This window comes from Sphaerodactylus townsendi, linkage group LG06 (assembly GCF_021028975.2).
Source record: "Sphaerodactylus townsendi isolate TG3544 linkage group LG06, MPM_Stown_v2.3, whole genome shotgun sequence".
NCBI lineage: Eukaryota > Metazoa > Chordata > Lepidosauria > Squamata > Sphaerodactylidae > Sphaerodactylus > Sphaerodactylus townsendi.
This window is the reverse complement of record NC_059430.1, coordinates 114,482,980-114,495,409: the sequence shown is the minus strand read 5'-3', so window position 1 is coordinate 114,495,409 and position 12,430 is coordinate 114,482,980. Positions and strand designations below refer to the sequence as shown.

General features: G+C 45.4%; 1 protein-coding gene across 3 annotated transcripts in view; it reads left to right on the top strand.

The window, feature by feature from the left end:
- The window catches only part of EYA3 (EYA transcriptional coactivator and phosphatase 3), a 66,905-nt gene extending 57,339 nt beyond the window's left edge, over positions 1-9,566 (top strand). For all 3 annotated transcript variants that reach the window (XM_048500278.1, XM_048500275.1, XM_048500276.1), the window contains 5 exons: positions 741-898; positions 2,377-2,491; positions 4,681-4,802; positions 5,143-5,243; positions 7,033-9,566. In XM_048500278.1, coding sequence (XP_048356235.1) covers positions 741-898; positions 2,377-2,491; positions 4,681-4,802; positions 5,143-5,243; positions 7,033-7,113 — 577 coding nt within the window. In that variant the 3' untranslated portion in view covers positions 7,114-9,566. The remainder of the gene's footprint in view (positions 1-740; positions 899-2,376; positions 2,492-4,680; positions 4,803-5,142; positions 5,244-7,032) is intronic.
- The last annotated feature ends 2,864 nt before the right edge of the window (positions 9,567-12,430 follow it).

Genomic DNA, 12,430 nt, shown 5'->3' with positions numbered 1-12,430 from the left:
ATATTCTAACTTGGAAGTTTTCTCTTTTTGAAAGGGGTAGTATGTCAGCAGCAAGGTCCAAAGCTGACCAATGAGCAATTGGTCGATTCCCCAATTGCCTGGGCCCTTCTTGTGAGTCACAGAGATGTTTCATGCTCTGGGAGAAATGAAACTATTGCTGGATTTCTCAGAGTTTTGGTTCCTCTCTGTTCAGTTCCATTCAGTACCTTTATGTTCTATAGTCCTTGGTAAGTAAGAGAAGGGAGTTGCGTGCCTGCAGTGTACGTTTATATGAAGGCATGCCCTTTTGTGAACATTTATAGGAAGGCCTGCGCTATAGGAATGGCCTCACCCTGTTGTTTTGGAGCATGAGTTCCAAGGTGGATGTCATTCATTCATGCAGGAGCTATAATCAGAAACCGTTTTTTAAAAGTATCGAATTTGGTGTAGTATTTGGATTGGACTGTTGGTTATGATTATATACATAGGAAGTATATAATCTTCCCTTGTAACAATACAAGGGGGGGGAAAAGGAGGACTATGTAATCAAGAAGAAACCTTGTTTGGTGTAGTTGAATGGATTTTATTAGCACTATTGATGCTGATTTTTGTAGATTTAGCATTTTTAAAAACTTCAGCATGTATCACTATAAGCAGAAACTGAGGAAGAGCTCCATTCTGCACATGCTTGTGCACCATAAGGTACCTCAAGCCTCTCTTTTTGTAACTCAACACGTGTGTGTGTGTGTGTTTTGTCTCAGTAACTATAATTTTGCCACGGACGGCTTCAGCGGCTCAGGAAGCAACGGCAACCATGGCTCAGTGGGTGTCCAGGGTGGAGTGGATTGGATGAGGAAGTTGGCTTTCCGCTACCGGAAAGTGCGCGAGGTCTATGACAAATACAAAAACAACGTGGGAGGTGAGTGCAAGCCACATGCATGTCCCAGCATTAGGCTGAGGCAGTGAGTGGAAGGCTGTGGGAATCCTTTCCTTCCTTTGTGGCAACTCTTCTGACATTAGTAAAACTGCTGTTGCTCAGGGCAGCAGAGCTCATGCAAAAGGAAAGTGGAAATTGCTCCATTCATTTTTTTTAAACCGTGTACCCGTTTTCAAAGGATTGGAGGGCAGTGACCTTCCCTCCCTTGTGTTATCCTCACCACAATTCTGTGAGGTAGGCTAGGCAGAGAATGACTGGCCCAAACTCACCCAGCAGTCTTCATGGATTTGGAACCCAGTAGTGCCATCCCAGGTACAGTTATACCCTTTTAAGCCCATGGAGGTCAGTGTGCTTAGAAAGGTGTATCTCTGTTTAGGATCGCACTGCAGGTCTCCCCGATTTTAGTCCAACCTTCTGTCCTCTTACTGTCCACGGGGCTCTCTGGCTTGAAAGTCTTGTCTAGCATCCAAGTGCCCTGGTTAAACACTGCACAAACAGAGTCTGCATTTAACCGAGCTGAAAGACCAGTTGTCAAAAAGGGAGCGAGGTTATCCAAGTGGCCTATGTTATTATAATGACATTCCCCGCTTTTTAAAAGTGTAAAGTAGGAGGGGGATCTTTCTCCCTTCGAGCGATGGAGGAAAAAGTTCTGTAGATTTTAGGCCTGATACACAGTTGTTGATATAGAAGCTGAACAGAAATGGAGCCAATGGGCAACCATTTAACTTCTTGTCTGTTAACAAGTTCTTATTTCCAATTTATTCTGGTAGTTATATTTGAGTGTAGTTCTTTCAAGATTATGATCATTCTCTTATCTATTATTCTGTTGTTTAAAATGTACTGTCAAAGGCTTTTACAGCCAGAATCAATGGGCTGTTGAGGGTTTTCTGGGCCGTGTGGCCACAGTCTGGTCAGTCTGGTAGTTTTGCTCCTCATGTTCATCCATATCTATGTCTGGCATCTAGATGCCAGCTATAGATGGGGGCGAAACATTCGGAGGAAAAAGTACCAGACCACAGCCATACAGCCCGGAAAACCCACAATAGCAAATTTCAAATGTATTGTATATTGTTATTATCGTATTTGTTTTATTATCTTATTTGATTTTATGCAGCACTGGCACTCTGCTGTGTTTTAACCATTTGACGTTTATACATTTTGTGTCGCTGTTTTACAAATCTGCTGTTCTAGGTTTGTTCTGATGATCTATTAATTCAGGTAGATCAATGAGAAAGACAGGATATCTGTTTTTCAATAATAAGTTTAAGAAACTGGAAACAGTAAGGCCCTGTGAATGGCCTGGGTCTAGCAGACACTGCAGAAGTGCTGCAGTTAGCAGTCATGTGCATAAGCAGAAATTAAAACAGCAACTTCATTTAACATTCTGTCAGCACTCCAAACAGGATGACATAAAGTTTGTTGTTTCAAATGTCCTTGTCTGTCTGTCTGCATTTTAATAGCTCTCCTCAGCCCCGAGAAGAAGGAATCATTGCAGAGATTACGGGAAGACATAGAAGTGTTAACAGACTCATGGCTGGGAACAGCTCTGAAGTCCCTGCTTCTCATTCAGTCCAGGTATGGCAACGAGCGCCCACTGCATGGGCCTCTTACAGTGTGAACGGGAGTATGGCCTGGCTTATTCCATCCACTGGGGCTGAGGTCATGGAGTGCTTCCAGGGAGTCCTGTGCTGAGATGTGGTACAGAGGAGCAAGTACAGAGGATGACCAGGGATTTGAAGACCACACCTTATGCTGGGGAATGGTTGAGGGTTTGGGGAATGTTTAGTCTGGAGAAGAGGAGATTGAAGGGGGAACATGATTGTTCTTTTTAAGTATTTGAAAGGGTGTCACTTAAAGGAGGGCGGGGTCCTGTTAGCCCCAGAGGGTGGGGCTTGCAATAATTCGTTATGGGGAGAGAGATTCTGATTGGCCATGAGGAAAACCCTTTTTAACACTGAGAGTTGTGCAGCAGTGGAATCAGCTGCCTAAGGAAGAGGTGAGCTCCTTCTCAGCTGGACAAACACTGGTCTGGGATGCTGTAGCTGAACCTGTCTGGATCTAGTCCAGGGGGCTGGATTAGATGGCCTGTACGGCCCCTTCCAACTCTGTGATTCTGTGTACAGCACTGTGTTTTCCTTGTGCCCTTACCGTGGCAAGTCCCCTCTGCCTTATTAGTTGGCAGATATCGAAGAGTTCTCAAATCTGAAAGATTCTGTCCTTGTAATACCGGGCAAGTAGAAACGTTCGTACATACATTGTTCCACTGCTCAAAAAAGGAGCACCTAAGGGAAAAATATTGGGCACAACTCCTCGAGCAATGTGATGGCCTAGCCCACAGGTGTCAAACTCGCGGCCCTCCAGATGTTATGGACTACAGTTCCCGCCATTCCCTGCCAGCATCATGCTGGCAGGGAATGATGGGAGCTGTAGTCCATAATATCTGGAGGGCCACGAGTTTGACACCTGTGCGCCAGTGAACAGAAATTAAAATTTCTCCTGGACAATTCAGATGCAGATTATTCTGAGTCATTTGCAGATTGTTTAGCTGAGATAATTGATGACTTTAAATAAGTTTATTTGGTTGGTTGTCGTAGTGTATTTTGTGCTGTAACTTCATGATTAATGTATATGCCAATAAAGGCTATATATGTGTGTATGTATTTTCCTTGAACTTCTGCTGTGCCTAAACTTTATATGGGTACTCAGCTACTTAAAAGAAACAATTTCCCATATTAATCTGTGTCAAAGATGCTACTGATGTTTGCTGTTCTGTGTTGCACCCTAGCACTGCTGGTGTCTGTAGGCCAAGTTTTGGAACTGATATCCCCAGCTTTGGTAGACTGGAATGGAAGGTCAAACTAAGTTCGCTCTTTCTGTGGCTTTATTCTGATCTTGAGTGAAACCATGGTTCAATTAAATGAACCGTGGTTAATTGATTAGTTCATACAAATCAAGCCTGGACCTGAAGCTGGTTTGTTGATTACAGATACTCTTAACTAGGTTCACAGGGTAGCACGGTTGGTCTGCAATAGAACAGTCAGACTCAAGCCCAATAGCATTTTAGAGACCAGCAAGAGCTTCTGGGGATAAGCTCTTGGGAATCAGGGCTCCCTTCATTATAAAATTATGATTAGAGCCGCACACATGGTGATTGCATTGGGATGGAAAGAGAAGAAGAAATGGGCAATCTCAAAATGGTTGGAATATGTTTGGGAACAAATACAGTTAGAAATTTTTGAGATGATGTCAAAAAAGATGTGATGGCAAGAAAAACTAAGAGACATTATGAAGATTTGGTTAATTTTTGAGACATGGGTGAGAGAAGCCGGATTTAACGAAGAAAAATGGGAACAAAGGATACCAAGAATGAACTTTCTGCTGCTTGCTTGAACAAAAAGAAAAAGAAGAAGGGATGGGGGGGAGGGAGGGAGAAAAGGGGGAAAATGTATAGTCTGATTAAAAGCATAGCATGTATCTGTTATATAACTATACTATACAATTTTTTTAAAAAAGCTCCCTTCATCAGACATGAGCAGAAATGGAGATTCACTGGGTAACCTTGGGTCAGTCGTGCATGCTCAGCCTTGCCTACCTCACAGGTCTGTTGGGATGATAAAACGTAGGAGGTAAAAACTATGCTGTCAGGTCTTGTGAGACCCTCTTTGGGGAGAGAAATGGGGTATGAATATCCAAATGTTTCAGTTTAACTGTGTGGCATCTTGGATGTCCTTTTGTTTGCCTTATTATCCCCTGTTCCCTTCTAGGAAGAACTGTGTGAATGTTCTGATCACCACCACCCAGCTAGTACCAGCTCTGGCCAAGGTCCTGCTGTATGGGTTAGGCGAAGTGTTTCCGATTGAAAATATTTATAGCGCAACAAAAATAGGTAAAGTTCCTTTGTGTCTTGGGGGCTTCTAGCCTGTGTGGTAACAGAGAATGCAGTGTGGCCTGGTGTAGAGAGAGGGATCAAGGGAAGATTTTAGAACATCAGATGGGATGGAGACAGCAAGATATATAGATGGTTTGAAGACCCAGTTAACTATTGTTTTTAACCCTTACAATTCCAAAACATAATTTCCAGTGCATTCAAGTGATATACTTAGGGTAATCTTGGAAGCTGGTATGTATTTAGATCAGAATCCTGCTGCTGAGGTTAGGCCCTGTGTTGGTATTTGTGACATTCCATAGACAGCATCACCAAAGGAGTGCGGGTTGTCTTCTGGCAGGTAAAGAGAGCTGTTTCGAAAGGATCGTGTCCCGATTTGGCAAGAAGGTGACGTATGTGGTGATCGGGGACGGGCGTGATGAAGAGATGGCAGCCAAGCAGGTAACAGTGGGCTGGATCTTTCCTTGCTGCCCCCTTCTTGAGAAATTTGAACCTAAGGAAACTGCCTGAGAACATTGGTCAGTGTTGTGGACTGTGGCTCAGCAGGGACTCAACAGGGCAAAAGGGCACATGTTGACTGTGATCCCTGAACTGGAGATGCCAGGAGTTGAACCAGGGGCTTTCTGTCTGCAAAGGGAGTGTTCGACCACTGAGCCATAGCTTCTCAATACACCCCAGTGCTTTGCTCCTCTTGCTGTTCCTGCTGGCCTCTTGTCCTGCAGGCTCCTGCCAGGTGCTGGCACCTGCCTGAGACAGCCAAGCAATCAATCATTCTTGGTGGGTTTCTGTTTGGGTTCTTTTGGTGCATATTTAATTTCTCACCATGGGGTAGGCCCCCAAACAGACCCATCCTAAGCAGAGTTGCTCCCTTCTAAGCCTGTTGAGATCAGTGGGCTTAGAAGGGTGTGACTCTGCTTAGGATGGCCTTGTCTGTCTCTTTTAAATGGAGAACTTCTGATGGTTGATCCCTTCTGATGGTTGATCCCTCCCAGCTGGCATTCTACAGGAAGCCTAGCATTTAGTCAGCGTCTGCATCAGTCAGGTGCCCATATCTGAGAACAGAAACATAGCTGGCAGTTATGGGTGGCAGTGTTTAGCCCAGAAGTCTCCAACAGGTAGCTCCCAAGCTACTAAGTAGCTTATGTATATCACTGGGAAGATCGAAGTAAAGGTTGTGAAAAGACCTTCTCTTGGCTTTTATGCTTAAAGCTTTTATTCACAGGATATGTTCTTTGTGGGCTGCTTAGATGACAGCTTCATTTCTGGAGTTTTTCCTAGTTTATAGAACAGGACAAGACTTTTTAACATGCCAGGGAGATATTTTTCATTACCCTGAAGTAGCTCTCAGTAAGATTGGCAAGCGCTGGTTTCATTAATTGCATTTGCAAGTTAGAATTCTGTTTGATATTTTTAAAAAGCGCTTTTAATCTAGAAGCAGTTTTTCAAAATGCTGATTCTTTAATACACATACGTACATAAGTGCCATCAAGTTGTAACCAACTTACGGTGAACCCTGCAAGGGGCTTTCAAGGCAAGTGAGAAGCAGAGGTGGTTTGCCACTGCTTTCCTCTGCAGAACCTTCCTTGGTGGTCTCCTGTCCAAGCACAAAGGACCGGACGGTACCATGCCACCTTCCCTTCAATTCGCTTACAAATCCCTGGTGCCTTCTAGAGGAGGCACTCCTCTTTCTCACGCAGAGCAGTGAGCGCCTCTTCAGAGATGGGAGCCTGGTCTTGCAGAGGCAGGCAAAGAACGCCTTTCCCCCCTTCAGAGTCACCATCGTGAGTCACCTATGAAAATGTTTGCCAATTCAGTGAATGAATGAAAGCTTGCCTGCTTAGCCAGCTGAGGTGTCATTCATCAAGTGGCGGCCCAGTAACCTCTCTCCCACAGCTTCTTGGCTCATCTCCTTGCACTGAGGCTACGGCTGCAGAGCAGAGACCTTGAGCCTTGCCACGCTCGGCCAGTGCGAAGCAGCTCATGTTCTATGTATTATCGAAGGCTTTCACGGCCGGAATCACCGGAATGTTGTGGGGTTTCCAGGCTGTGTGGCCGTGTTCTAGTAGCATTTTCTTCTGACGTTTCGCCTGCGTCTGTGGCTGGCATCTTCAGAGGAAGATCCTCTGAAACGTCAGGAGAAAATGCTGCTAGAACTCAGCCATACAGCCCAGAAACCACACCAACACCCCAACTTGTGTTCTGTTTAACCCCCCCGTTTCTGTTTTTACAGCACAATATGCCCTTCTGGAGGATCACGAACCACGCCGACCTGGTATCCCTTCACCAGGCCCTCGAACTGGACTTTCTGTGAGGAGCTGAGCAATGGCAAATCCGGCCTGCAGCTCCCTGAATAGCCTTACCGAGAGCCTGCCAGGGGACTGACGCTTTTTTTCCCATCGAGAAGAAATCTAGATAGCGGAAGTGTACAGTAGGAGGCACCACCCTGTCGCTTTCCCCACGACAGCTGCCAGCAGTGGGGCAGGAGTTCCACCTGGCAAGCCGCCGCCGACACCTTGGCGCATAGTTTCTGGAGCTTTAATCGTCCTCTGCTTTGGGTGAAGGGAATTTCTGGGACTGAGCAGAGCATCCTGGGCGGGGAGCCTCCGGCGGCAAAGACCTGATTCACTGTGCAGCCTTTTTGTGGTATTATGATAAAAGAAAAGAAAACTTTTGTAGAGTAACTTTTGTCACCTCTCGGCTCCTCTCTAGCTTTTCCGAAACAAAAAGGAAGTTGAATAGATGTCTATTTTTGTATAGGGGGAAAAAACTTCCCCTTCTTGCAGAAGCTCCAAAACAGTAGTCTGTAGAAGTTCACCAAAAAGTCACACGGCGACTTCTTTTTTCTGGGGGGCGAGGTGGGAGATGAGTGGGGAGGGGTAGTCTGCCGGGGACAGCTAACAGGATGACTGGTTCCTTTCACGATCGACGCCACGATGGGACGGCCGTGAGGACACATCCAGATCTTTCTGAGCATCTTTCTCCAGTGAACACCGTCTCAGAGTGCTGTTATGGGACAGAATGTGACTGATGGGAATTTCCTAAGCAGCGGAAGAGGAAATGGCTGGTACATAACTGTGTTTTGGATATCTTGAATTCATCCCTCTCTTCATCACCCACGCTGTATGCATAGAGCAGAAGGAAAGCCCCATTTTTTCTTTTCTTTTTTGCCATGGTGGCTGAGGTACAGGAATCCAGACAGGAAAGTACCCACTTTTCCCTTATGCAACTATCTTGTTTCCTTGCCTAGGCAAGATTCCAACTATGGAGTCATCGTTCATGTCAAGCCACCATGCCAGATAAATTCAGCCCCTGAGAAAGATGCCCTAATGCTGATTCCTTTGCATGCTTGGTGGCTTCCTTCTGATGGCCCCCACTCCGCAAACTCTTAAGCCATAAAGCAGATGTGGCAAGGAGTCCTATCGAGAACTCCTTTGCTTTGGGGAATAAACTTTGCTGTTTCTGATCAGGCAGACACTGTGGTGATTCTTTTTTTGCTTTTCTTTCTGGATCATAGCGGGGTGGACACCACTCCCCCACCTTACCACTCCTCTGAGCAAAGTTTGAGGCTTTCTTCAATCTTAAATGGCTCTTCCAATCAGAGGAAGAGCCATTTAAATTGGAGGAAGTTCCTTGGAGGATGGGTGGATCTACCCAAGCATAACAAGAGAGGATCAATTCTGGGTTGGGATGTGTGAATCTCGGAAGAGGTTTCTCTGTTTTCTTACCACAAGATTGCCTTGCTTTCATATATTTTAGGCAGCTCTTCAAAGTTGGTTCGAAGGCAATACAGCAGGTCCTGAATGGAATGAAAGTGCACCCCCACCCCCCAGCAAAGAAAGCTTCTATTATATGACGAGACTTGGTTCTGTAATTCCCCTCCTTTTGTGCATTTTTCTATTCTGTGAATGCAGGGTTTCTAGCTTGACTGGGCGCTCCTGAGATTCATGAGTGGTATGGGCTGTGGGATCGACTCTGTGCCTTAACCTTCCACCCAGACTTCTAAAAGCGTCAACAGCTGCATAAAATTGCATTCAACCCTTGACCTTCCAAGATACTTATTTCACCCTTCAGTTGACATAGTGGGCCGAGGTGCCACATGGCCAGGGCAAGCAGCAGGCATTCCCTGTTTGACTTGAGAGAACCTTTCAGAAGCTGTCTGTGCTGCAGCAAACTTTTTTGACTGTGCTTGAAGGTTGTTTTTGCCTCATTTACCAGTATTTATACAGCGTCTCCTCCTTACCCCTGATTTTCCTCAGATGAAAGTTACCTGTCCATGTTAATAAAAACTGTCCTGGTTCCGATGTTACTCAACTCACTGGCTGCATTTCTTTCGGGTCTTCATAAAGAATTTGGAAACTTTTTTGTGGTTATGTTTGCTTGTTTTCATTTCTTTCCCATTAGTTTCTCTGTGCAGCATTCAAGTGTGAACTGGTCCCACTGTGGTGCATTTTCCTATAACATGCAGCAGTCCAACTTGGTTTGTTTTCATTAAAGCCTGAATAATAACTCACTCCTGCCCCCCATCCCGCCAAGGAACGAGCAGCGGCTGCCACAGAGATCCAAGAATGCGCTGGTGTCTACCAGAAATGCTAGTTCTCCCTCAGGGTCCCTCACACATCCGGTTTCAGGCAGAACTGGCACCAGCTGTCTTGCAGTTTTGACAGGAGGGCATTAATGGCTGAAGACGCTTTGAGCATCATGTTCTATGTAATGAGAAGTGTCCTGTGAACTGGAAAATAAAATCTATTTTCTATATATTAAAAAGTGTTGTCTCCCTCCATTCCAAAAGTTCACTCCAGAAACAGCTCAGGATGAACGGGAAAGGTTGTACTTCTCCCTACATGCAAGCTGGATGCTTTACGGCAGAGGTCTCCAACTTGGCACCTACCAAGTGTTGTTAGAAGGGGTTGTAGTCAGGTGGGTCTCCTGCCCAGCATGGCTTCTGACCAGTGAAGATCTCTAGTTAGGCAGATTAAAATAATTTTCTGGCGCAAGCTGTCCCCATTTGTTTTACCCTCTGTTACTACTCTTTCCCTATATTTGTTTTACCCTGTCACTACTCTTTCCCTATATATGTATGTTCAACAATTATTTCGCTAGTCCTGTGCTTCCTCTGGACTTGGACTTCCTCTGTCTATTCTTGGCTTCCCACGGTGGCCATTTTGTGATTGCACCCACCACCCTGGGTGAGAATGCCGGAGGTGCCTGAAGGTTCAAAGGCATTACCCACCTTACGGGTTACATTAGTACTGATCTGCATTTTAACCTCACCCTTCCTCCACAGAATTCAAATAAGGGCTCACACAGAGCTTCCTTATCAACCCACTGGGCCTTCAGCCTCATTCTTGCTCTGTCTGACTGGCAGCAGCTTTCTCAAGTGCAAGTTCTCCCATATTCTCTCATACCTGGTCCTTTCAGCTAGAGGTGACAAGGACTGAACCTTCTACATGCAGAACAAATGTTCTGCAACAAAGCCATGGCTCCTGCCAACCAATTTTTAAAGCAGCTGCTTGAGGCTGCTGATTTTACCAAGAGAGCTCAGAGTCATAAAAGCCTAGCTTGGAAGGCGTTCTTAGGGGTCACCTAGTCCAACTGCTCAGTGCAGGAAATCCAAACGGAGCATCCCCAACCAATGGCTGTCCAGGCTTTGAAGATCTCGAGACCGGATTATCCCTTCCTGTCAGTAACTGATGCCATTGTCTACTTTTACCATTAGAGATCTAGTGTAGTGGAGGGAGTTAAAGGCTTCAGACTATTCGGATGTGGGAAACCCAGGCTCGGCTTCCCCCTCAGCTAAGGAACCTTGGACCAGTCCCATCACTCAACCTAACCTACCTCACAGGGTTATTGTGAGGATTAAAACGGAGGGAGAGAAAATCCTATGCCGCATTTGATCCTCAGTGGGGAGAAAGCCTGGGTATAAATGAAGCAAATAAGGACGTTTTTCTTCATGTTCAAGCAATATATTTTCTGCTCGTGCTGTTTGGTTGCTGCAACTTTTCCAGTACTGGTCTGAGGTAACTGGAAGAACTTTGTCTGACACTGGCACCCTGAAAGTGCCTTTGGAGTACTTCTGTGCTGATAAAGTAAGAGACTTCAGCCATACTAGAAACGCTTTATTTTGTCTAAACCTCTTCATGGAGGGCCAATAAGTTAACATCCTGAACTGACATCCGAATGGACACTTAAAAAAAAAAGGCAAGTAACATAGAAGTGCTACTGAATTGGAGCAGAAGGCTGGTCTGTGGCCTGCCCGCCCCATGTGAAACAGCAGCTGGGGGGAAGGGGCAACTGAGTCTGGAAAAAGCCTAAGGGAAAGGGGTTAAGCCACCGCCTCCCCCTCTAGCTTTCCACATAACACTCAATTCAGCCTTTGAGCTTCTATCCCAGCTTGATCCTGTAAATAGCTGAAAAAACTGATGCAGTTAAATTAACCTCATGCAAATAATAAATAAATACAGGTCTCCCTGATCGCTGTGGAGAACACGGGAAGTTCTGGGATGACACGTTTAGGTGCGAGACGGTGGAAAAGTCTTCAGGCAGCATGGGAGACAGTGGCCTAGCTTATGGTTAAAGTTGAACAGAATGATAAAGGATGCTGAAAAAAGGAAGGTCAAAAGATCCTAAGGAACAATTTAATAGGACCCAAATAATTCAGAATCCGGGAATCTTCTTCGTGGGCACAGAACTTGGGCCTGATTCGAAGACAGTCTACACTACAGGAAAGATTGAGTGATATTGTATCATCAAAGTGTTTTATTTGAACTGGGCCATCAGCCATAGTGCATGTAACTTTAGCATGCCAGAGTTTCCTAGCCTAGCTAGGTAATTTGCTGGTGTGCTAACAACACATGCACAGTAGCTCAGTTTAAATACACGATCTACATGAAACATCACACAAAGTTCTCCTCTTTCCCAGCAATGTTTAAATTGGGCACTATTTTTCATTCTTATTCGCCATCCTAAAGTGTGTCTCTCTAGTGTTCTACTCCTCTCAAACGTCATACGAAAACAGCAAAACTTAACCATGCAAGAAAGCAGGCTTATGGGAATGGCACGTTTCATAATGTTCACACTTAAAGCAATTAAATGAGTACCAGTGCCATCTTTATACTGGGCTTCAATCTTATCGAGGGGCAGCTTAAACTACCTTGCATGTTCTTGGCCTCTTCAAAGACCCAATGGTCACTTAAGACTGTTTTTGATGCTCCATGAAGAGATTGTGCTTGCTCCTAAAGGGAACTCACAGCCCTAAGAACACATGCTGGGTTTCAATGAACTGTTCCTAGGGCATCCCTGAAGCTCCTTTGTTCCCATGGTAACGGATACACGTCAGGGACACCTTCGCCACAGCCAAGTCAAGCATCAAAGAGATACAAAGGATTGGGGCTCATTGGTATAAATTTCATTGCAAACGTTCTGAGAGCTGAAATAGGTACCAAATGTACATGGCTACAAACTTTCCCCTAGATCAGGGGTAGGGAACCTGTGGCTCTCCAGATGTTCAGGAACTACAATTCCCATCAGCCCCTACCAGCATGGCCAATTGGCCATGCTGACAGAGGCTGATGGGAATTGTAGTTCCTGAACATCTGGAGAGCCGCAGGTTCCCTACCCCTACCCTAGAT